This window comes from Neophocaena asiaeorientalis, unplaced genomic scaffold, assembly GCF_003031525.2.
Source record: "Neophocaena asiaeorientalis asiaeorientalis breed wild unplaced genomic scaffold, Neophocaena_asiaeorientalis_V1.1 scaffold118, whole genome shotgun sequence".
In the NCBI taxonomy this organism is placed as follows: Eukaryota; Metazoa; Chordata; class Mammalia; order Artiodactyla; family Phocoenidae; genus Neophocaena; species Neophocaena asiaeorientalis.
The window spans coordinates 3,524,894-3,550,278 of NW_020175528.1; the positions used below are offsets into that span (position 1 = coordinate 3,524,894).

The 25,385-nt window shown below is 34.9% G+C and overlaps 1 protein-coding gene across 4 annotated transcripts in view; it reads left to right on the forward strand.

Annotated features, from left to right (window-relative positions):
- U2SURP (U2 snRNP associated SURP domain containing) overlaps positions 1 to 25,385 on the forward strand; it is a 50,844-nt gene that overhangs the window by 23,339 nt on the left and 2,120 nt on the right. For 2 of the 4 annotated variants that reach the window (XM_024769046.1, XM_024769047.1), the window contains exons 12-26: positions 43 to 254; positions 1,199 to 1,242; positions 4,309 to 4,413; positions 6,935 to 7,001; positions 7,082 to 7,245; positions 8,568 to 8,730; positions 9,146 to 9,225; positions 10,157 to 10,244; positions 11,263 to 11,385; positions 12,466 to 12,622; positions 13,475 to 13,570; positions 14,280 to 14,346; positions 18,498 to 18,657; positions 21,547 to 21,657; positions 24,274 to 24,392. In XM_024769046.1, coding sequence (XP_024624814.1) covers positions 43 to 254; positions 1,199 to 1,242; positions 4,309 to 4,413; positions 6,935 to 7,001; positions 7,082 to 7,245; positions 8,568 to 8,730; positions 9,146 to 9,225; positions 10,157 to 10,244; positions 11,263 to 11,385; positions 12,466 to 12,622; positions 13,475 to 13,570; positions 14,280 to 14,346; positions 18,498 to 18,657; positions 21,547 to 21,657; positions 24,274 to 24,392 — 1,756 coding nt within the window. Of the gene's footprint in view, positions 1 to 42; positions 255 to 1,198; positions 1,243 to 4,308; positions 4,414 to 5,408; positions 5,631 to 6,934; positions 7,002 to 7,081; positions 7,246 to 8,567; positions 8,731 to 9,145; positions 9,226 to 10,156; positions 10,245 to 11,262; positions 11,386 to 12,465; positions 12,623 to 13,474; positions 13,571 to 14,279; positions 14,347 to 18,497; positions 18,658 to 21,546; positions 21,658 to 24,273; positions 24,393 to 25,385 lie in introns of those variants that run through there. The other 2 variants (XM_024769048.1, XM_024769045.1) reach the window with 2 other exon arrangements.

Sequence of the window (25,385 nt, forward strand, 5' to 3'; positions counted from 1 at the left end):
TTCTGAGAGTTACCAGGGTGACTTTTCTTTTCTTTCTTTTAGGAAAGATGATTATGTCTTTTGAAATGAAGTTAGGTTGGGGTAAAGCTGTGCCTATTCCTCCACATCCAATATACATTCCGCCTTCCATGATGGAACATACGCTTCCCCCACCTCCGTCAGGACTGCCTTTTAATGCGCAGCCTAGAGAGCGATTAAAAAACCCCAATGCTCCCATGTTACCACCACCTAAAAACAAGGAGGATTTTGAGAAGGTAATTTAAAAAATGTATATAGGGCCGCATCTAATTTGTAAATACTAAATCTGTGGTAGTATTTCTTTTCAACAATTTATAGAAAGTGTGTGTGTAATTCTGTTTGGCAACTCTTAAAGAAAATGAAATAACTTAGATGTGTTCCCTGCCTTAGCCCATGGAAACCCTGTATTGGGATGCTAGGTCATATTTTTATTTGTGGCTATCATTCCTTTTTTGACCACTTATTAAGTTTTTTTTTTTTTCCTTTGTCCACTGTTGTATCCAGGTTTGCTTAAGTGTAGTATCTAAATTTACTTTGTTTTGAGAAAGTGATACTTTGTATTTGGTTAAGTGCCTTTTCAGTTTTAGAAAGACTCCTAAATAGTTAAATTGTTTGGATGGCAGCTAGCTAATAACTTCGTTTTCAAGATCTAAGGTATTAGAATATTTGAGAGCATATATGGTTTTTAAAAAGTTAGCTACTCTAGTAAAAGCAAAGGGTGAGTATTTTCTTTTTATTAAACATAAAACCAACTTAATTTCAAGTTATAAGAATTTGTTGGTTCTATTATGAATTAATTACACTTAAAATGACAGGGCTGGTTTTAAAGGCTTGGGAACAAAGTAGCAAACTGTATGGTCAGAGGCAAACAGTTAATGATTTCACAAATTAAAATCTTTATCTGATAATTCTCAGTGTAGTACCTATTTCAGTGCATTGATGTGCATTCTGGCAGGAATGTTCTGATTCTTTGCATTTGGTGAACGTTTACTGTTCACTGAACACATCCATTTGCATTTATGTAATTGCTTAGTGTATAATTACTTCAAATGCAGTGATTGCCTGCAAAACTTGTGATTAGATGTGTAGTATTTTCAATGCATATGTATATTTTTGCTTGTTACTTGTTAACAATACTCACATATTCTATGTTTATTATCTGATGTGACTTCATATACAGACTCTGTCGCAAGCCATAGTCAAAGTGGTTATCCCAACAGAAAGGTACATGTTTTTCTTTATTATTACTGATCTAAATATAGACAATATCCCCTTCTGAATTAAAAAAAAAATGGTGTTGAGGAAAAGGTAGTATCTTGACTGAGCAATGGTTCCTTCCCAGTGCTTTTTGGGGGGGATATGTGAAATTTAACTAACTTTAGTATACTTTGCAATTTTATGTCATTATCTTTTTTGTTTTATTGTTACCAATGTAGGGTGTTTTGTAGCTTTAGTAGTTAGAATGTGTTTAATAGATTTAATCTGGAGTTGTTAGTCTAATAACATTAGACTATTGGGATGGGAAAATAGGTGTTTTAAATGTATCTTAAATTTTAGATAATGTTACATTTTGACCCAATCTGTTATTTTTTTCCTTGGTTTCTGAATTGTCTGTGTTTAATATGCAACCTTAGTTTGAGTTTTCCTTACTGAAAGCATACCTTTATTTTTCCTAAATGATTTAAAGAAGGAATTTCTATTATTCTCATGAACACTGACCATAACTAGAAACTTTTTTCATGATAACAAAGGTGTTTGGAATTCTTTTATTTTCCTTTCTTCCTTTTTTTCTTTTTCAACATAATGTTAAACGGAAGAATTCATGCTGTAGGTATGCTCTTGCTCAGTCAAGCTAAGCCTTTTCCCAAACACAGGAACACAACACTGGTTGAATAATAACACAAAAGAATACCAAATTCTCTTTGACATTGGCCTTGGTGAGCAACACCAGCTGAACTGTCTGCGGCAGCGGGGGACCAGGAAAACATCATGGGATGGATTGGGAAAGTATACAGTTTTTGACCAGACATTGGTACGATCGACTCCAATAAATGTGGTTTTATTATAACTGAGAGACAATTTTTGTTGTTGTTGCCCAGAATAAGATAATTACCATTTTAAAATAAAATAATGCACTTTAAATTATATCATCTTTTTGTACTACACTGTTTCATTCTGATAGAAAAGTCACCTTTTTAAAAATAAGCACATAATCCTTAAGGAAAAAAGAGTGATTACAGTTCTTAAGAATCTTGAATTAAAGTTAATTGTCAGATTTTGATTTTAAATAATCATGAAACATATTAAAACTTCTTTTAAACTTTAAATTTTCTAAAAATAGATATATCAGTTACAAGCCTGTTTAAAACTATAGTGGGTTTTTTTTTTTCCACTGGTAAAGCACTCACAGGAAAGTAGTATATTGGCATCACTTAAAAAGCATATATCCAGTATTAGCTTTACATGTGGCTCAGCTTATTTCTAAACACAATTTTGAGTGTACATTTTGCTGTAAAGTCTTGACTCACCATTACAATGAATCCTTTGTTTTAAACTTGCTAAATCATTTTTCATCTATCTTTAATATGCAAGTCAAGTTGCTTTTGACTTAATTCATACAAGTTTCTGGATGTGTAGTATTTGTCCACCTAGTCATTGATTTTATATATTATGATACATAAAATTTCCCTTTAATTTGACATATACCAGTGGGAGTTTTGGGACTGAATCAATACCATATCTCCCTTCGTTTAAAACAATGTCATTAACCACATGGATGTTGAGAATACATTCTCATTTGGATATCAAGACCTGCATATTTGCAGACCAATTAGTACTTCTGTGAAAGAATTTTTAGATTTAAAATTGATACTTTTGGGTTTTTGCTTTAACAGTTTGAGGTTGAATTAATAATTTTAATATATAGTTTTCCCTCTGTTAAAGATTTATTAAACCTTCATATTTTTCTTTGACCTCTTTTAGGAGGTCAAAAAAATTCATTTTTTCACTATGTAGAGATTTTAGTGTCCACTTAAGTAGGTTTGTTTGAAAACTGAGAAAATAATTATAATCAGCATGAGATAAATTATTTTACTGTTCATGTACTCTGAAGCAGGGCTTTATAGAGCAAAAAAATGTCTTTTTCTATAACTATATATTTATTTATATTCTAGCAGTTATATGAACTTAATTTGAGCTGGGAATGCTAAAGGTGTAATTTAGTGTGTGCCTTGTACCAAGAGCCAATATCCTTTTGCTTTTCCCATTTGTTATTTGCCAACTCTATATGGTGGAGACTGGTGAAATGAGAAATCAGAAGTAGCTATCATAAGCTGAATCATTTTTGCCTGACACTGTAGTCAATGTCTAAAATTGTGTTTGGAGCCTAATAAGGTATCAGATTTTAAAAATAAAGACTTTGTATAAGCCCAGTCAACAAAATGACGACTAAAAAGTTACATATGTTTATTTTTGGCTTAAATATTGGGAAGTAATTGTTATGAAAAATGGGAATGGCATATCACCAATGTCCCTTATTTCAGAATATTTTGGAAACAGGACTCCATTCATTTAAGGCTTTGGCAGTATAATTGCTTTATTGATTCAGAACACACAGGCAGAATTATACATGTCATGAACTATGTGAACTAGTTTGAAGTGTGGTCCAAAGGGATGTTGCCTCATTAAAGGTCAGATTCAATAAAAACTCCATCTGCTATATGTGTACCAGAAAAGCACAGGAGTTGGATGGATTTTTTTTTATTATTATTAACTCAGACCTTAAACTTGTTAATAGTTGTGCATTTTTATAAATTATAGTCATGTATATAACATTTCAATATCACTACAAAAGTGCTTGGTTTAGGAATGTTTTCTTTTAAAACTGAGGTAGTGTGTAAGTTTTTAGATGGTTATGATAACATGTAAGCTTTAAGTTACTGATTTTATATATTTGCAGCTTTCCAGTTAGTTGTGATTCATAATTTAATGTTTTGCATTTGGAAAGTAAAATTAAGTGGGTATTTAGAAATTGAAATCTTTATTTCTGTGAAGCTGTGTTGTGGTTTCCCACCCTCCCTTCCCTTCCCCTCCCACTCCCTTATCCCCATTGCCCCACTCCCTCTTAATGCACAAGGTATTAACTATGCTCCAGGTTACTTTCTTGGTATAAAATTCTGTATTAGTCAGCAGAATAATCTTTTTCTGCACAATTATAGTAACTTAGGTCAAGTGTAGTTTTATTTAGTGGTAGGTCTGAATCCATTTTCTTTAACTGTGTTGTTGTTGTAGGAATTTGCTCGCCCTGATACATCGAATGATAGAGTTTGTTGTACGTGAAGGGCCAATGTTTGAAGCTATGATTATGAACAGAGAGATCAACAATCCTATGTTCAGGTGTGCATTTTTTTTTATTGTGGTAATAACATTTACATGTAACATACAACTGACCATTTATATATGTATAGTTCAGTGGCGTTAAGTACATTCATGTTGTTGTGCAGCCATCACCATAACTTTTCACATTTTCCGTAACTGAAACTCTGTACCCCTTAAACAATAACTCCCCATTCCTTTGGTCCCTCAGCCCCTGGCAACCACCATTCTACTTTCTGTGAATTTGATTACCCTAGGTACCTCATCTAAGTGGAGTCATACCTTATTTGTGCTTTTGAGACTGGCTTATTTCACTTAGCTTGATGTCTTCAAGGTTCATCCTTGGTATATAGCATGTGTCAGAATTTCCTTACCTTTTAAGGCTGAATAATATTCCATTGCATGTATATACCATGTTTTGTGTATCCTCAGATGTGCATTTTTAAAAATACTTTAAAATTAAAAATACTCAAAGAAAAAAGTCCTAAAAGTATGAGGTTATTTTCGTAATGGGGTGAGAAGGCAGTTTTAATAATTAGACTAGAATGTGCCTGGGTCAATTTTCCAGTGATTTCCATGGTTTGATTAATTAAATAGCTTTGTTTTTAGCATTCTTTAGGAGGAAAATATTTTTCATTGTGTTTTTCAATGAAAGAGTCTTTCATAAGCAAAATACGGTAGAATAAATGAGGTTTATAAGAAACTGCTTATCTTCTGAATAGTTATATCTAACACTTCATTTGCAATTTACTTAAGTCATTTAAAAACCACTGCTTTTGGGCTTCCCTGGTGGCGCAGTGGTTGAGAGTCCGCCTGCCGATGTAGGGGATACGGGTTCGTGCCCCGGTCTGGGAAGATCCCGCATGCCGCAGAGCGGCTGGGCCCGTGAGCCATGGCCGCTGAGCCTGTGCGTCTGGAGCCTGTGCTCCACAAGGGGAGAGGCCCCAACAGTGAGAGGCCTGCGTACCGCAAAAAAAAAAAACAAAAAAAAAAAAAAAAACTTTCTTGGTATAAAATTCTGTATTAGTCAGCAGAATAATCTTTTTCTGCACAATTATAGTAACTTAGGTCAAGTGTAGTTTTATTTAGTGGTAGGTCTGAATCCATTTTCTTTAACTGTGTTGTTGTTGTAGGAATTTGCTCGCCCTGATACATCGAATGATAGAGTTTGTTGTACGTGAAGGGCCAATGTTTGAAGCTATGATTATGAACAGAGAGATCAACAATCCTATGTTCAGGTGTGCATTTTTTTTTATTGTGGTAATAACATTTACATGTAACATACAACTGACCATTTATATATGTATAGTTCAGTGGCGTTAAGTACATTCATGTTGTTGTGCAGCCATCACCATAACTTTTCACATTTTCCGTAACTGAAACTCTGTACCCCTTAAACAATAACTCCCCATTCCTTTGGTCCCTCAGCCCCTGGCAACCACCATTCTACTTTCTGTGAATTTGATTACCCTAGGTACCTCATCTAAGTGGAGTCATACCTTATTTGTGCTTTTGAGACTGGCTTATTTCACTTAGCTTGATGTCTTCAAGGTTCATCCTTGGTATATAGCATGTGTCAGAATTTCCTTACCTTTTAAGGCTGAATAATATTCCATTGCATGTATATACCATGTTTTGTGTATCCTCAGATGTGCATTTTTAAAAATACTTTAAAATTAAAAATACTCAAAGAAAAAAGTCCTAAAAGTATGAGGTTATTTTCGTAATGGGGTGAGAAGGCAGTTTTAATAATTAGACTAGAATGTGCCTGGGTCAATTTTCCAGTGATTTCCATGGTTTGATTAATTAAATAGCTTTGTTTTTAGCATTCTTTAGGAGGAAAATATTTTTCATTGTGTTTTTCAATGAAAGAGTCTTTCATAAGCAAAATACGGTAGAATAAATGAGGTTTATAAGAAACTGCTTATCTTCTGAATAGTTATATCTAACACTTCATTTGCAATTTACTTAAGTCATTTAAAAACCACTGCTTTTGGGCTTCCCTGGTGGCGCAGTGGTTGAGAGTCCGCCTGCCGATGTAGGGGATACGGGTTCGTGCCCCGGTCTGGGAAGATCCCGCATGCCGCAGAGCGGCTGGGCCCGTGAGCCATGGCCGCTGAGCCTGTGCGTCTGGAGCCTGTGCTCCACAAGGGGAGAGGCCCCAACAGTGAGAGGCCTGCGTACCGCAAAAAAAAAAAACAAAAAAAAAAAACAACCCACTGCTTTTGAAATTATATTTTGGGAAGATCTCTCCATTGCCAGACACAGTACCTGACACATAGTGTTCAATAAAACTGATTGTAAGACTCAGCAAGATGCATACATACCTTCTGAGTATTAGTGTCAGTCACAAAGGCAGTCTGGGGTTGGGGTGAGGAAGGGGATAGATAGCAGTGGGTGAGGATTTCTCTTCAGGGATCTTTGCTTTTGGTTTTATTTAGAAGTAAATAGACAAATAATATTTCTCATTTGTTCATATTTACTTGAAGACAGTTCTCCATTAAAGAATCCAATGTTTAATTTTTGTTTTTGTTTGTTTTAGATTCTTATTTGAAAACCAGACACCAGCCCATGTTTACTATAGGTGGAAGCTTTATTCTATTCTGCAGGCAAGTATAATCAACTACTTTGTTTAATTTTGACTCTGAGGTATTAGATCTTTCTAATAACATTCTGGACACTTAACTAGGGAGATTCTCCGACTAAGTGGCGAACGGAAGATTTTCGTATGTTCAAAAACGGATCTTTTTGGAGGCCACCACCATTAAATCCATATCTGCATGGGATGTCAGAAGAGCAGGAAACAGAAGCTTTTGTAGAGGAGCCTAGTAAAAAGGGAGCACTTAAGGAAGAGTAAGATTTTTACCTTTCTTGTTTTATATTCAGAAAAGTTGCTTTAACGGTCACTTTAATTAATGGTCTTAATAAGATGTGTTAACCCTAAAATAAAATGGTTTTTAAAATTTGTGATTGTTTAAAATAGTAACATCTCTTAACATATGCATTGTAATTTAAAAAATCTTGGCAGGTATTATAAGTGTGTGTCCTACTCAACCTGACCTCTTCCTACTGATAAAAATTATTGATGATCTCTTAAGTGATGGTACTCCAGCAGTGGAATACTTTATATTCTTATAGAAATTATTTCATGGCCCTTAGAACTCTTGCCTCTTTGAATGCAACGTAGAGGTAAAGTTATTTTATGGCTTAGTGAAGTCAAATGGGTGACTGCAAAGCTGCTCCATGAAGTGCCGTGTGCGGCCACCATGGAAACATGTTATTATTAGTGCTCAGTCAGCACTGCTTCAGGGCAGTTAGCCTGGTTTAAGAAGCAAAAACAAATTTAACTGTTGAAATGTTTAGAGGAAATTCTGTATACCTGAAGGGGTAAAAAAGGCCAAAATAATTTTTAGCTTATAGGATTATATACTTCACTGTCAATAAATCTTAATGCTAGTTGCATTGATGCATTGTTTGGGAGAGCATTGCTGATAGAGAACTATAGCATTTGAGAGTATATTTGCTTCTGAAGCTGTATGTTCATCATTACTTTTGCCCAGGGATCTGCATACTCAGCCCATAGGCTAAATCTGGCTACCTCCTATTTTTGTAAAAAAATTTATATTTGAACATGGCCATAGCCATCCTTTTACATGTACTCTGTGGTTGCTTTGGTGTTATAGCAGCAAAGCTGAGTAACTGTGACAGAGACTGTGACTTTCAAAGCCTAAAATATTCACTCTGTGATCCTTTACAGAGAAAGTTTGTCAACCCTTGCTTTGTATCCTGTCCTAATCCTATGCAGAAGTGCTAAAGTAACAAACTTCCTTCAAAGGAGGGTGAAGACCATGAAGGTTCTTCAGTGTAATAGGATAATAGGAGTGGGACATTCGCGAAGACTCTTGAAAAAATGCCTATAATTTTAAATTTACTTAATTTGTAAACTAAAAGTCACTAAAATAATTTATTAGTTCCTGGGATAGTTTTCTTCCCCATATAAATTCTTTAAAAAAAGGTAACGTTTGGAATACGTAACACAAATCAGACTTAACACAATTTAGTCTTCAGAGTTTTACCTGAGTGGGTTTTAAAGAAATTAACTTGCGAGCAGAAAGTATAATGGCATTTGAAATTTGTATTTATAAATACTTATAAATTAAAAAATTCGTATTCAGACAGAGAGACAAATTAGAAGAAATTCTGCGGGGGTTAACTCCAAGGAAAAATGATATTGGAGATGCAATGGTTTTCTGTCTTAATAATGCTGAAGCTGCTGAAGAAATAGTGGATTGCATTACCGAGTCATTGTCCATCTTAAAGACACCCCTCCCCAAAAAGGTATGGGAATACTTACTCCTAATGGAACATTCAGTTAAGTAAAGGAGAGGTAATAGTTGACTTCTATTTGAATTGAAATTGGTTTCCTTTTTGAATGAAGAAGTTGACTGAAGAAATCTTTCTCGTGGAGTTTCATTTTCCTTCTGCTTGGGAAACTTATCTTAGTTATTAACACACAAATTATCAACAGATTGAAATGTAAATGAGTTACAACTTCTATCCCTGCCCAAGTCATGGTTGTGGTGATACTGAATTTCTTAAAACCCTTCTCATTAGTTAGGATTATTAAATTATGGCTAAACATTGGCCTTATGCTGTTGATTCAAAAAATTTCAATATGGAAATGCTTTCAGTAACGTTTTTTGCTGTTGGTTTTTATTTTTAATCCATTTTATGCTATCTTTTGGTATTCTAGATTGCCAGATTATATTTGGTTTCTGATGTTTTGTACAACTCTTCAGCCAAAGTTGCCAATGCTTCCTATTATAGAAAATTGTAAGTATAGTGATGTAAGTTGATATGCCTGAACTAAAATATTTAAGGGTAAGGAGCTCAGAAAAGAGGATAGTTTTGTTAATTAATACCCTCAATAATAAGAAATAATTTGAATTTCTTCAGTTTGTTTAATATTCTAAAAATTGGATTGTATTCATTGAAGTAAACCACTTTAAGGTAAATTATTATAATCTTTTGAAAGTTTTTCTATCAGTTTCTTGATTAACTATTAATAAAAGAACAAATAGGAAGAGTTAAAAAATCACTTTATTCCTATTGTGTATTTAGCCACTTGTGTAATAAATAAGCTGAAACACTAGAAATAGTGGCCAACAAAGGAAGAAAACAAAGGAGCATTAACTATTCATAGAATCAGTGTTCTCTGATCATCATTGTATTGGTTGTATTTCATTGTTAATGTTTTCCTAGGCAATAGGAAATTATGTTGCTCTATATTGATATATAACTCTTCCTCAGTTCCCCACAATTCCTTTTTGGTGTTTATTTTATGAATTAGGGAAGCTTTTCTTTAGGAACTGGCTCTGAAGGGAAATTTGGAGGTTTGGGCCCTAATCTTAGCTCTGCTATTCCTTCTTTTGCCTTGGACAGGTCACTTACCTTTTCTATTTCCTATTTTATAAAACAAAGAGGTTGGACTAGATGGCTCAAGGTATCCTAGATGTAAAAGTTCCTTGTTAATTAAGGGAACTAGTTCTTAAGGCTCTTCGTGCGATTTTGCAGAAGAAAAATTCAGAATAATAGGAGTTAAAGTTTTAGAGTTTAAACACCTAATTCTTATTTTTAAAGATTTACTTGATTAATTTATTTATAAAATTAAAAGTCCAGAGTGGTTTTCATTGGCTAGCATGTTGAAGTAGATAAGGATTTTTAAACACATTCTATTGTAAAAAACATATTATTTGAATTTCAGTTTTGAAACAAAGTTGTGTCAGATATTTTCAGACCTCAATGCTACCTATCGTACAATTCAAGGCCATTTACAGTCTGAAAACTTTAAGGTACGTTTATTGTTTGGGTATTTTTGCCCTAGTGTTTTAAATGGGAAGTAGGTGCCGGGAAGCACATTGGAGGGCTAAAAGAGTATGTTAAGTAAGTGTAAGACATAACTTAGATGTTTCAGAAATTATTGTTTTAAAATTTACTGCCATTTTACCTTCAGTGTCAAAAAAAGTCTGAAATTTTAAAATATGTCTAGTGTTTTGTTGGGTGTCTGTTTTAGTTTTAAGGGTTTTATTTAAACATTTTAAATATTGGTCTTTTCACAGAAAACACTCAGAAGATCACTTGTTTTGTAGTGGTATATATTATTTGGCTGGATTAGGAATATAGTTATTCATGTTGAAAGTATATTCAGTTGTTAATTTTTTATTAACTCTCAAGCTGTAGACCAATGTTAAGAAAAGCCAAACAGAATACCTTACTTATAGTTGAAAAAATAGATACACTTTCATGGGAAGAATACTCATTAAGGAAATTTTTAGCTTGGGAAGATGCCCAGTGACCCTACCATTTAGGGGATTCAGACAAACAACTCCATCAAAATTTTTTTTGACCTCAAATTTTGACCATAGGACAGAGATTATAGAAAAGTTTAAGGAGGGGACAGGGAGAAGTGTTAGCCAGAATCAAGAAGTACTTCATCGGACCATAAAGAAATTCAGATCAAAATGTGGGCTACCTTGATATCCAGCTTTCATAAGTTTCTAAGCTAGTGTTTCCCAGAATGTGGCCTCATGTGTACCACCAGTGGTATGGGACCTTGATCTTAGGTGACTGAGAGCAAACAGTTACTGTTTATTTTTTTATTACATTTATTCTTAGTTTATTTCCTCTTTTAATGGGGAGGTAATATTGATTTTTTAAAAAAATATTGTAATGATGAATAGATATTTCCCTTAAACTTTAAAAAGAATATTGGTTTAAAGGAAAATTTAGCAAATTGTGATGGTCATTATCATGAGATGACATTGGATAGTTATTGCCCTAAATGATAATTCATTGTCTTTTTCCTGTTAGCAACGGGTAATGACCTGCTTTAGAGCATGGGAAGATTGGGCAATTTATCCAGAACCATTTTTGATCAAACTACAAAATATTTTCTTAGGACTTGTAAATATTATTGAAGAAAAGGAGACAGAGGTAGGTATTCAGTGTATTTGTCCGATTATCTTAAAATTTATTTCTGGAATGCTGTGGAGGTATGATATGTTACAGATGTAACATTTCTTTGTGGAAAATGCCTACTGCTTACCACTAAACAGTGATTTTTGTTGCTGGGATTGCTGGAGCCCAGGACTTGAAATTATATGTAACAGGAATTCTCTGTTTTGTGTCCTTATTATGTGAAAATTGGTGACTTTTTTTATTTGATGACATGAAAGGATTTATAGTATATTAGTAGAACAAAACCAAGTAATAGAGTAATGTATATAGCATGATTTCGTTTTGTTAAACTAAAGATAGCTGTGTAAGTAAACATATACCTGAAAAGATGCACCACAGTGGTAGCAGATTGTATTCATCACCATTCTGTGTTTTTGTTTTTGTTTTTTTAACCTCCTCAATAGTTCCTAAATCCATCATCTTCATTTCTACCATCCTAATCCAGCTATCATATTTTCACTTTTACTGCTCCAACCACATGGTCCTTGTTTCAGTTTCTTAAATATGTTTTCTCCTACCATAGACCTTTGTACATACATGTTCTTTCCTCTTTCTGGAACATCTCTTCTTTATCTGAGACACTTCGGATCTCAGTTTGAGCATAAATTCATTGAGCCTTCTCAGACCTCTTTAGGTGGAACCTACTTATTACACATTCTAATAACACAGTGCACCTCTTTGTTATAGCAGTCATCGTGTATTGTTGTGATTATCTGATTGCCTGGCTCCTTCTCTGCCTCCCTGTCCCCCCCACACCCTAATTGTACTAAGCTCTATGACAGGAGGGACTAGGGCACCAAGGCTCATTTTTGCTCATCATTGTATCCTCAGTGCCTCACATGGTTACCTGGCATAATTAAGTACTTGGTAACTATTTGATAAATATTGCACAGATGAATGCATCTTTGTCAGCTGGATGATAAAAATATATTCTTATTATATCCTCACATTGTACCTGGGAACGTTGGTTGGTTTATACTGGATTGCAAGTTAATCTTTTAGCAATATGACTTTAGCAAGCAAAAGAAAATGTTACAGTAGTATGTGTTTTTATAGGATGTACCAGATGACCTTGATGGTGCCCCCATTGAGGAAGAGCTTGATGGTGCACCTCTAGAAGATGTGGATGGAATTCCTATTGATGCTACTCCCATTGATGACCTTGATGGAGTCCCTATAAAGAGCCTTGATGATGATCTTGATGGAGTGCCTTGTAAGTTCAAATTTCAAACTCATTAAATCTAGCTAATAAGTTTGATTCCAAGCCTCTTTAATTTCCACACATGCTGGTATGGAAAAAGGTTAATTTCTCAGTAAGGTTGTCAGTCATTAACTTTTTTCTGTCTTTTATTTCTGACTTTTCAGAATTGAACAACCCAGTAATACATTTGTGCCAAGAAAAAGGTTTCCTTTCTGGTCACATTTATTTGTTGGGACAGTCAGCCTCTTAAAATATTAGCAGGTTTTTCCTGTCTTGTTAGGAAACTATAGGCAAAATCTTGTGTTCAATTGTATGCATAATCCCAGGTGCTTGGTTTTATCAGTTCTATTTTTATTATTAGTTTTCCTAACTTATAGATTCAGTTTTCCTATTTGCCTGAAATCATTTTTGGAAATAGGAAGTATACATAATCTTTAGTACATTTGGATTATATGTTAAAATATTGAATAATATATGAATTTTGCAGTTTAAACAATAATTAGATAAAGGTACTAAAGTTTCTTTTACTTCCTCAGCTTCTCCATTTGCTTGCAATAACCACCTCTGTGTTCTGAGTATGTGTGTATGTGTGTGTATATATATATATATATATATATATATATATATATATATATATATACACACACACATATGCATATGTATAAATTATATTTATACTTATATTTAAAAATTGGACCTCAGGTGCAGAGAGTTGGATTAGTCATAATCCTCGTTCTTGACACTAGCATTATTAGTCCACGTGTGACCTTATTTAATTTTACTTTTTAATAATAAGTGAATACTCATGAGCTCCTTAAGTCATCCTCTAGTAGTCAGAATTAATGGCTCATCTTTCTTCAATAGTGGATGCGACTGAAGACTCAAAAAAGAATGAGCCTATATTTAAGGTTGCCCCATCAAAATGGGAAGCTGTAGATGAATCCGAATTGGAAGCACAGGGTAAGTAAAAATACAATAAATACAAAGCTTTAAAAACTTGAGTACTTAAAATTTTACCAAATCATTGTTGTGTGTGTGTACATTTTCCTTTTGTATTTTATAACATGTTTCAACCTTAAGACCCAGTGTTGTCATATTTTATGTCTAGTGGCTAAGTTTTCATTGTGGTTGCTGTTTAAATTTTCTTAGATCCTTCAGTTTGGATGCTTCAAGAGTAATCAGAGAAATCACTAAAAACCTTTTAGGTTAAGCCATTTCAGTAGAAAATGTAGATGGGAAGCTGTACCTATTTGGAAATTTACTTAGAGGTCAGTTTCAGAAAAAACAAAGCTTTGTCTCTCTTATAATGCTTGACTTCTTAGATGCAGTTTAGACCTGCCTTTCATACTTGCTTGGACATGTATCCTAGCACTTATAATCTGTAATTGTTAATTTAGTATTTGTAGGTTCTAATGAAATAAATCTTACCATCTAGCATAGAAATAAGGATGACAACATTAGTTGTCACCTCATGAATTTGAATAAAATTATAGTGTAGGTGTGAGGAAAGAAATACATTTAGTACATAGAAATGGCTATTCAAAGAAAAGATAAATGTAGATAACTTCTGTAATATAAACTTTCAGTTCTAAAGCTGGGCTTCTACTGTGCTGCTGCAAAAATGCTGATTTACCTTATGGAATTACATCCTTTTTTTCCTTCCATTCAGCTGTAACAACTTCTAAATGGGAGTTATTTGACCAGCATGAAGAATCAGAAGAAGAAGAAAATCAAAAGTAAGAATCTAAGTTTCGAATATACTCAGTTTCTTATTGCATATACACTCCCTTTTTCATTAAGAGGTATGCTTGAAATAATAGTGAAGAGGAAAACTTAACTCTTAAAAAAACTTGTTTTAAGAGGATCATTTTTAGTTCTTCATTGTTTTTCCAGTGAATAAAGAGCTTTTGCTTTCTGGTTTTGACGCATCTGGTTTCACTTTGCTTTTGAGTTTGTTTTCCTATGCTAGGTTATACATTCTTACTTTGTAGTTACTAAACGGTCAACTGCATTTATTTTAAATCTTTGTCATCAAGTATTGTTTTGGCTCCACAAAAAGTGTTTTTTTTTTTTTTTCTAAAAGTGTTTTTTAAAATGTGAATGGGAAGGTTATGCTCCTTTTTGGGGGGAATTGTGCATTGCTAAGAAAAATAATGCATTATGACCGTTACGTTATTTAAATGTTAACACCTCAGAAGAACTAAGAATAACTAAAAGAAAAAAACCATTTTACCTTTATTTTATGGAGAAATTATAGTTTCAGTTTTGCTCTTTGGTAATTACCCCCGGTTGATTTTGAGTTTAACACTGAATGTGATTATAGGAATTCCTGCTCCCAAATTCTCCTGGAAGTTTATGCTGGTAGTTTTTTTTTTTTTTTTAAGATAGCACTTGACACCTTTAAAAATCATTGCAAAAAAAGTTAATTTTTTTTAATAGGGAAAGAGATGGCATCAGAGCAGAGGTTTCTGGTTTTTGGGTTTTTTAAAAAATCTTCTTTTATTGTTTTCATATGGAAGAGTGCACAAAAGGAAAAGTCCCTTTGTGTCCCAGCACAATTTGAGCATTTGTGTGGATTCAATAAGTGGGTGTTAGCATTTAGATTTAAGGCAATATGATTGATCAGCATTTGTGGAAACACAGTTTGGTATGATGAAGAAAACTTGGCAATGGTGATGTCTTTCCAGAAACAGTGTGATCAGAACAAGTCAGCAATGATTATGACATCATGTTTACAAAATATAGATGTGGTTCGCTGAAGGAAGTACCTCTCTGAGGCTGTTTAGGAGTACAGGAATTGGAAACAGTCCAGTTTGTTTTCATTTTTATGTCTGCAGTCCCATCATTAGTAACATCTCTCACCATTGTAGAATCACTGCTTTTTAAAATGAGTATGTGTATTCATAAAATAATTATTTAAGGGAAAGGAAGGGTAGAAAAGCCATTGCAGAACCCAAATATTGTTCAAGCGGTTTTGTTTCTAAAGGTGCTAATTTTTTTGCATTGAATTTGATATTTATGTTAATGTTTGAAATGTGAAAGCATTTTTGTGTTGATGGTAATTGTACATTCATACAGTGAAGCATGGATCACTGAAAATATAATTTATATTTTTGATTTTTCCTAGGAGCTCCAAATAAGTCATAATAACATGAAAATAACTTTTTGAAAGCAGGGAAAAAAACTTTTTCACATATTACTGCTTTCTGGTCCTTGAAATTTTCTTGCGCCTCACTGCTGCTCTCTAGTGGCTGAATCCAAAATGCCTTTTTACCAAGGAGCTGCTTTTTTTGGGCGGGGGCGGGTCGGGGTGCTGCATTGGGTCTTCGTTGCTGCGCACAGGCTTTCTCTAGTTGCAGTGAGTGGGGGTTACTCTTCGTTGCGGTGCGCGGGCTTCTCATTGTGGTGGCTTCTCTTGTGGAGCACGGGCTCTAGGCACGTGGGCTTCAGTAGCTGTGGCTTGAGGGCTCTAGAGCACAGGCTTGGTAGCTGTGGCTCCCGTGCTTAGTTGCTCCGCGGCATGTGGGATATTCCCGGACCAGGGCTTGAACCCGTGTCCCCTGCATTGGCAGGCGGATTCCCAACCACTGTGCCACCAGGGAAGCCCTGGAGCTGCTTTTTGACACTAGTAATTATTGTCTTTGCGGCAGAAGGGTGATTAAAAAATATATATAGCACTAAGTAATGCTTTGGAGAAAAGTTCCAATAGTAATTTAATTCGTTTGTAATGAATTCTGTATGGGTTTAGTCTTGAATTTCCAGTTCTTTACAAGAAGAGCAAGATGAGGCTGTGATGAGATCTGAACCTAGAACTGGTAACTAAGAGCTAAAGTCAAAGCCAATTAGAACAGATCACTCAGGCCTTACAAAATTTAAATAGCAGCTGTAAAGTATGTGTGTATTTTAAATTCTCAAATTGTAGTGTAGTTCATTTTAAAAGTCTTAAATAATATGATTAGTGTTTAGTGTCTAGCCACCTATATTCTTTCTCTGTATGTATAAAAACATGCATATCTATTTAAAGCATAAATTATGTAATATTGTACATACTATTCTGTGACCCATGTTTTTCACTCAAGTATCATGGGTTTTGTTATTCCATGTTAGTCCATATGTTTATCTGCTCTGTATTCATCTGTGGTTGAAAGCAAGCATTCAGATAAGTGTACAAGGAAGTTTATCAAGGAATATTTCAAATTGCAAAAAAATTTTTTTGAAAAAATTGTAAATAACAGGCTGGAATTGGTTAAGTAATCTCCATTGAATAGATAACACAGTTTCATTAGCTGTGTTGCATCTTTGTTGATTAACTCTTTCCAGAATAATCCTTCAGTAAATAATCTGTATTTACACACACACACACACGCACACACACACACTTTATCCACTAAAAACATCTGAGACACTTGTAAAACTATTTTGCACCATAAAACAAGAAATTCTCATTCTTATAAAAAATTAGCTAAGAACTGCATTTAGGAAGTTTCTGACAAATTAATGAGAAATATTAAGTAAAAGTTTATTTCTGAAAAGAATATGTTTTTTAATCGTTGGTTTTGACTTTTTCCTCTTTTTTTCATCACCTGAGTATTGTATTGAGTTGTGCCTATATGTGCTACTAATGATTTGTGGGGCTCTGAGAGTATAAAGTGTGAAAAGTATTTTATTAGTATTCTAGAAAGGACCTTTAGATGAGAAGTTAAAAAGCTAGTACTCTGTTTTTATCTACCTTGCTTAAATTTTTCTCATTCAGTGTGTGACTCTAAAATAATTAAAATTTTATTTGGAAAGGATTTGGTTATAATTGTTTTTATATTATTATGAATAGTTTTAAATATATACTAAAAGAACTCCTCTTATTCATGGTAGAGGGTAGTTAGTACTCAAATACCAATATATAAGGGCTTATCAGGTTCAAATATTAAGGGAAAATGGCATATATTCTAGACTGTGCCAGTAATGTTCATATCACAGTATTGTTTATGAGGAATTTTGTTTGTATATACATAAACATTTTGAGTTTGTACATGGAAGACTTGTTTTGCCCAGATCCAACATTTACACTCAAAAGGCCCAGTCCCAGAGCATACAACTTTTTTTTTTTTAAGTCCCATCATTCTTTGTGCTTCAGGAACATTGAAGAACATTTGTTAATCCTATCCTGGCAATGATGAGCAGCTTGTCATAGTTGCTCCCCTGTCTGTTTCTACTCGATTGCTTGTGGAAGGACAGGAGAATTTTTCTTTGTTGTATCCTTAGCTATGGTAGTCACTTAGTTTATCATTTTCTTTTTATCTGACATAGAACCAATACAACTTTCATAATCAACTATGACATGAATACTAATGTGTGCTAAAATTTAAAATTAATACACTGTTTTGTTCTTAGGGTTATGTGTTAATTAGATAAGGTCTTTTACTTGCTGCAAAGAAACTCTGTGACTCAAACTTATGTATTCTCTAGCTTACAGGCTCTGCTGAAGGAAGGGTAAACATTTGGCTTTTTAAACATTAACCATCATGAAATCACTCTGAACTACGAAGTATGCAGAAATCACTGATTGATTAGTCATTTCATTTAACTGTTGCAAGGAAAGTTTGTGGCAGAATGAAAACCACAGAAATAACATTAACATAAGCAGAATTTTTAGAAGTGTGATTATGTTGAAGCTCAAATTTTTTCTATGGAGGAAACATAAGAGTTTTATAAAATTGTTATTTGATCAGATATTTAGTAAAAAATGTTTTAGTGATGAATTGTCCTCTTAGGTTTTGTTAACATTATTTAAGCTCTAAGGCAGTGAAAAATCAAAAAGCTGTAATGTAAAATGTAATTTTTTTCCTTGCTGTCGTGACATACAACGTATTCTGCTTATTTATTTCCAAAGTCAAGAAGAAGAAAGTGAAGATGAAGAAGATACTCAAAGTTCCAAATCTGAAGAACATCATTTGTACTCTAATCCAATCAAAGAAGAAATGACTGAGTCCAAGTTCTCTAAGTACTCTGAAATGAGTGAGGAAAAACGAGCTAAACTTCGCGAAATTGAGGTTAGTATGGCATTGAAGTTTAAACTGCACTACACTGGCCTTCTTTCACTTTTCCCACCAAACTGTGCTTCCTCTTAGCATCACACCTTGGTCCATACTGTTCCCTCTCTGCCTGGAAACCTTCATACCAGCTGTCTTCCTTCAGGCCTCTTAGTTCAAGCATCTCTTCTTTCTGTTACAATTTTACATGTGTTGTGGTGCGTGTATTTTTTTTTTTTTCTTGCTTGCTTGTTTAGTGTGTTCCCCACTAGGCTGTGATTTCTGCAAGAGTAAGGGACCATGTCTGTTGTCTGTTCATCATCATATCTCCAGTGCCTGGCACATAGGAGATCCTCTGCAGATATTGATGTAATGAATAGATTATATCTCACATTATGAAATCCATCACATGTTGAGCATAAATAGTATGTAACAAAAAAAGTGAGATGTTTTCTGACACGATCAAGTTATGTATACATGGTACTGTAGTAGGCTCATTTTCACTGTCTGCACGATTGATGGGGAGAGAGTAGATGTTGATTGGGGCTTAACAATAAGAAGGGGAATAACTTATGCGGGAATCCAAACTCTCAAGACTTCTCTCTCTCCATTCCCTTTTCTATTATAGTGCCTTTTTAAAATTACCAAAGGTATTCAGACACGTCAGTGAGGGGAGGGTTGTATAATGGGAGCCTTCCTTATTTCTTGCCCCAAGGTGGTGGAACATTACCAGTAAATATTAGCAGTCAAGTAGCAGTCAGTCCAGAATCTCAAAAGTGTACGTGAGGGTGAATTTTAATACTCTGTCCGTTCATTTAACAGTATTTTATATGCCTACTGGTTGTCAGTGCTTTTCCTCTTACTAACTTATAATACCTACCACCTTAATTTCCACTTCTCCACTTACTCACTGCTGGGCCGGTACAAGTTCTTGCCCACCTCTTTCTCGATATCACCAAGCCAAAAAGTTAATAGAGAAAACGTTTTGTTTCAACCTTACACAGAATCAGTGTGATGTCAATTTTAAGTAGAGAGGAGGGATTTTCAGAGTTAGTAAGTTGATTCATTTTTCCTGAGGTATATTCATATACTTTCTTTATAAAATTGTAGGGGAATAAGATGTTGTGTTATCAGTGAATGTGCTCACCCGTGGACCTTTTTCAAGCTGCACATGGCCCTTAACTCTCAGAACTTCTCCCAGTCTTACTGAACTCTGCCTTACTGACCTGATGGATCTATTGGAGTAGAAACAAAGATTGAGTTCAATAAAAAATGTATTTTCTTGATAATTGAATTACCCTCTTATAAATGCCAAAACAGACTGTTTCTAAATGTTCTGTTTTCTTATTGACTTGAAAGAAAACCATGTGATACAACTTTTGTTAATTTGGATGGTTCTACACTGTATATGTATATACTGATTTGTGCTATACATGCATACACAGAGGTGCACATAGCAACACACTATATATATATACATTTCCCTACTTTATATGTTCTTTGAGAATCTGGCCTCTCTCTTTGTTAGATACTCAGCGGTGGTTCATCCTACTCTCAATAGTGGCTACCCTGTCGCAATTTACTTACCCTTTTGGGATTTGGACGTGAGCCAAATCCTGATTTTAAAATGTAGATCTTGGGTTTGTTATAGAATTATCTGTTCTTCTCCCTTATTTACTCTGAGATTTAGTCGTGTGGAGTAAAGGTCCACAACTGGTGGCAAATATGAACTAGAACTCAGGGCTCATGAGCTTTATTCATGTGCGCTCTCTTCTCTGCCCCTAAATTCAAATGTCAGTTTCTGAATTTAGAATTCAGTGAGTACCTTTTTATTGGAGAACCCTTAAATAAAGAATTAAGTTCTAATTAGTTTTATTATATACTATAGTATATATAGTATGTATAACGTATATTTATAGTGTAGTTTTTCTTTCTAAAAGCTCTTTTCTTCCCCACATGTGTCGTAATAAAGATGTCTATAGCTGAATCTTTTTTTACCATGGGATTAATAGAAACCAAAGGATTTGTGTTATAAAATATTGACATTCTCTGCAAAGCACTTAGAAAACACGCAGCCATAAATTACAGTATTTACTGGAAGCAAGTTCTTAATCTTTCAGATTCTGCTTAGAGCAGTGCCTAGGCTGGCATTTTCTTTTCTCATTCTGCTGTTGTCTCCGTTTCTATCAGTAAGGGTTGGAGGAGTGGAACACTAGGTGGGGAGCCAGGTGAAGGGTCTTCTTTGTTGTTGAAGTAGAAAGATCCCTTTTCTGCCCTCATCCCTGAGGAAAGAGTGAATAGTTGAGGGGAAAGGTGATATACTTGGCACTGTCCCAAGGCAGCCAGGGGATAGATGGCTAACAAGCCATTCCATGGGCTACTGTCTTTTGAGTTGGGACCCTTTGTGACCTGTTTTCTGGGCGCCCTGGACTTGTGCTTGTGCCTGAGTTAGGCCACATCAGCAGGAACTGTAGCTAGGGATTTTATAATGATCTTCAAAAGGTGCTCTAGGAATGCCTTTCTTTCACCAAAGTAGCATTCAGGTCTGTTGTTTGACTCTTGGATGCTTAACTCTTAAACTGATTTACCACAAATTAGAACGGTCATTTTTGTCAAGTCATCTCGTGTGGCTGTGCAGAGAGCACGTGGACCAATGTCTGATTACTTGAATTCTGCATAGTTGGGCTTGTCTGACAAGTGGCCTTCCGATGAGGGAGTTACACATTGATGTTATATTTTGACTGAGTCCTTAATCAGTTACTGTGTTTTTTATGTTTTATGTTGCTATACTTACGCTTTTCGTTTTTATACACTTGTTTCAGAGAAGAGAGTTTTTTTTAAAGGAGCAAAGCACTCCTTGAGAAGCTATAGTGATAAAAAGATTTATTTTAAATATGTGTTATTTCACAGCTCAAAGTTATGAAGTTTCAAGATGAATTGGAATCTGGAAAAAGACCTAAAAAACCAGGCCAGAGCTTTCAGGAACAAGTAGAACACTACAGAGATAAACTTCTTCAACGAGTAAGGAATAAGTATATGCAGTAATATGCATTTTCCAGAGTTATTTGTTTGACTGCCTACAATATTGATATATTGGCATATTTAAGGAAAAGAATACTTCAAATTATATCCTTTGTCTACATGCTGAATATTGGTAGCTAATTCGGAACGTTTGAAACTTGACGTTTTACAGTTATTTCAGCGTGGAAAGCAGTCTTAGGGCAACAGCACACTGTTTTATTCCTGATACTACCTGTGGAGCATGAAATCCTGCTAAGAACATGCTTTCAGAACTATAGAAAGAGTCACATTTGTGACAGTGAGACACCAAGAACCCTGAGAAGTAGCACAGAGTCAGAGACGGTGTTAGGGTTTGGGAATTTCATTTAGGACTCCTTTCCATTGTGTCCAAGGAGGGACAGCAAGTGGTAGAATATCTCATCTGTGAATTCTAAGCTTTTGAGGGACCTCGTATTCTTTTTTGCGTACATGGGCCTCTCACTTTTGTGGCCTCTCCCCTTGTGGAGCACAGGCTCTGGACGCACAGGCTCAGCGGCCATGGCTCACGGGCCCAGCCGCTCCGTGGCATGTGGGATCTTCCCGGACCAAGGTCCGAACCCGTGTCCCCTGCATCGACAGGCGGACTCTCAACCACTGCGCCACCAGGGAAGCCCAAGGGACCTCGTATTCTTATACATAAAAAAGTGTGTAGGGATATACAGAGAATTTTAGAACAAGGAGGCCTACATGGTAATTGTTGAAAGAACCTAGGAATTTTATCGGGACTGCTATTAATTTTTACCTGTATCTTGACTGTCATTACAAATAAAAGATGATAGAGAGAAATAGAAACAACTAGAAGGGAGCTTAAAATCATACAAACCTATTAATGGTGACGGGAGCACAACAGTGTGGTAAAGCAGCTTGTTGCCGTACAACACTGGACTCCTGGTGCCACTGTCTGCTGTGCACTCCCAGGCACGTCACTGAAACCTGCTTTTACTCTGTAAAACTGGGTTGATAAGTCCCAAATTTGCAGGATTGTGAATTAGATAATAGCTATATTAACTCTTTATTATTGAATTAAAATGTTTAAAATACCTTGAGTGTTTTAACTGTAGTCTGATTCCTATGAAAGTGTCAATCAGGAAAATGTATCCTACAGGTCACCAGAGGAAGTCAGTCTCCTCAGCATCACTTTTTAAATTTGTGCTCAGCATGTTGTATTTGGAAAAAAGATAAATGAGTTTTTTTGTTTTTTTGTTTTTTTGTTTAAAAAGATGTTATGTGTCTGAACCCCACGAGTCCCTTTGGAGATAGTGGTAGATGTTTGATCTGCGTGGAAGACTACACCTTGAGATGCCCACTGGGTCTAATGTAGTAATACATGTATTACCATTTTAGTCTCCTTGCATTCCATCGTTGTAATTGGAGGGAGGAATGTACTTTTTGAAGGTACATACTAGGGGTCAGCAGACTATGGCCATCCCCTCATTTTTGTAAATAAACTTATTAAAACACAGCCATACCCCTTCACTTATTATCTGTGTATTATCTACTGTGGCGACTAAAGCAGTAGAGTAGACCGGTTGTGGCCCGCAAAGAAAATATTCACCACCTGGCCCTTATGGAAAACATGTGCCAGCATCTGATGTAGGCTTTTTATCAGATATCAGTTAGCTTTCTTGATGCATACAAATCATAGAGAAATTTAATTCCTGTTAGTGGAAAGCTAAGTTGGCTTTGTGGGTTCATTGTCTATAGCCACTCCTTTAATTATCAATAGAAATCATAATTTCAAGTGAGAAGTGGCAGTTGTAGCAGTTGGGGATAAGCAAATAAGTTATTTTTTGGTTTATATAATTATATAGTCATGTAGTCAGTTTGTACTTTTATAAATTAGGATTTAACATTTCCAATATGATTGGTACTTGTTTCTCAATAGTATTAGTATTGAGTATTAATAGTATTTTAATAGTATTTTCTGATAGTATAGTATTTTCTGATGGACGAGTATTGTGAATAGCTCTTTCTCCTTTTCAACATATTACTTTGTAAGGGCTTTTCTTTGATTAAATCAACTTGCTGTACCGTTAGAATCACTATTGACAATTTTATTGCAGTCTGAGTTGGAAAGGTTCTGTTAGCTTTTTCCAGTTGTTTTTTCAAGTGGAGGGACAGCACTCTAGGTAGTAGCTGAGAGAGCCCTGGCTCTGGAGCTTTGGCTCAAATCCTGACTTCACCATCCTGTATGACCGCAGGCATGGTACTTAGCCTTTCTGAGTCTCATTTTTCATCTCTAGAATGAGGATAATGCTATTCCTAGGCATGTTTCGAGGAATTACATGAAATGGTATATGGAAAATTGTTTATTAATTGCTTGGCCTGTGGTAGGCACTCAGAAAATGTTTAGCTGCTGTCACTGGCATCACTATTATTATTCAGTATAAGTAGAAGAGTAGAAGAAATGACTGGTTTTCTGGAAGAGTAGGTATTTAAAAAAAATAGTTATACCTTCAGTAGTAATTTAAAAAATAGTTAACTAGAATAGAGGCAATATTGTTTCATAAATGAGATTAACCAGGTTGGTGTTTTTAATGGCTAAATACTTTCTCTTTAAAAAAAAAAAAAAAACAGGAGAAAGAGAAAGAATTAGAAAGAGAACGAGAAAGAGATAAGAAGGATAAAGAAAAATTGGAATCTCGATCCAAAGACAAGAAGGAAAAGGATGAGTGTACTCCAACAAGGAAAGAAAGGTATAACATTTCTCATTTAATGCCTATACTGGTTTCAGGATTTGGAATCATGTTTCATTTTGTAATATTTTCATCACTGGTGCCAACAAACTGGAAAAGTATTTTTGTGTATGTGGTAAACATGTTTGGCCTCTGCCTGCAGGAGGCAGAATTAGCTGAGAAATGGGGCAGTCAGTTGGCACTTGGCTTAGTTATCTGGGACATCATCCCTTTACATGGTTCGTATGGTACCTTAGCCTTAGTTCGGTGCAAGAATTCAGTTACCGTATTAGGTATCAAACCTAAGGCTTAAATAACTAAACAACTTGCTAGATCTTACCTGTTGCCTCCAATATAAGCTTTTCTTCTGTGCTGAGGCTGATATCTGTAAACTTGAGTCTCCTGGTCCTGTTTGTAAAGGGAGTTTGTGTATATAGGCCATAGGGACTTGGTCCTCACTTTAAGGCTTTATTCTAATCAAAATCATTTCTCGTTTAGTTTTTATTCCTTACTTGCACAGTTCCTAAATCTCTGATTAGTAGAGAAAATTACTTCAGTTAACAGAATTGAGGTTTTCCTAATAAAAACCAAACAAATGCCAAGAAAAAAAATTTGGCTCAGTCACCCTACATATAGTTACAAATAACAGTTATACTAATTGGTTAAGTAGTAAATCTATCACTTTTTTGTTTTTTATTATTATCTTGATATAATTTCAGATTTATAGAAAAGTTGCAAGAATAGTATAAAGAATTCCCAGATATCCTTCACCCATATTCCCCCAATGTTAAAATATTTCCCCTTTTGCTTTATTTTCTTCTTCCTCTTCCTTCCCCCCTTGTCCCCAATCATTTAAGAGTAGTGTGCCTACATGATGCCCCGTTTTCATACTTAACTACAGTAAAAGTTTCAAGATCAAACAACGACAAAAAGTTTCAAGAGCAGGAAATTAACATTTTAAAAAACACGATTGTCTAATCAGAGACCTTTATGAAATTTGGTCCATTGTTCCAA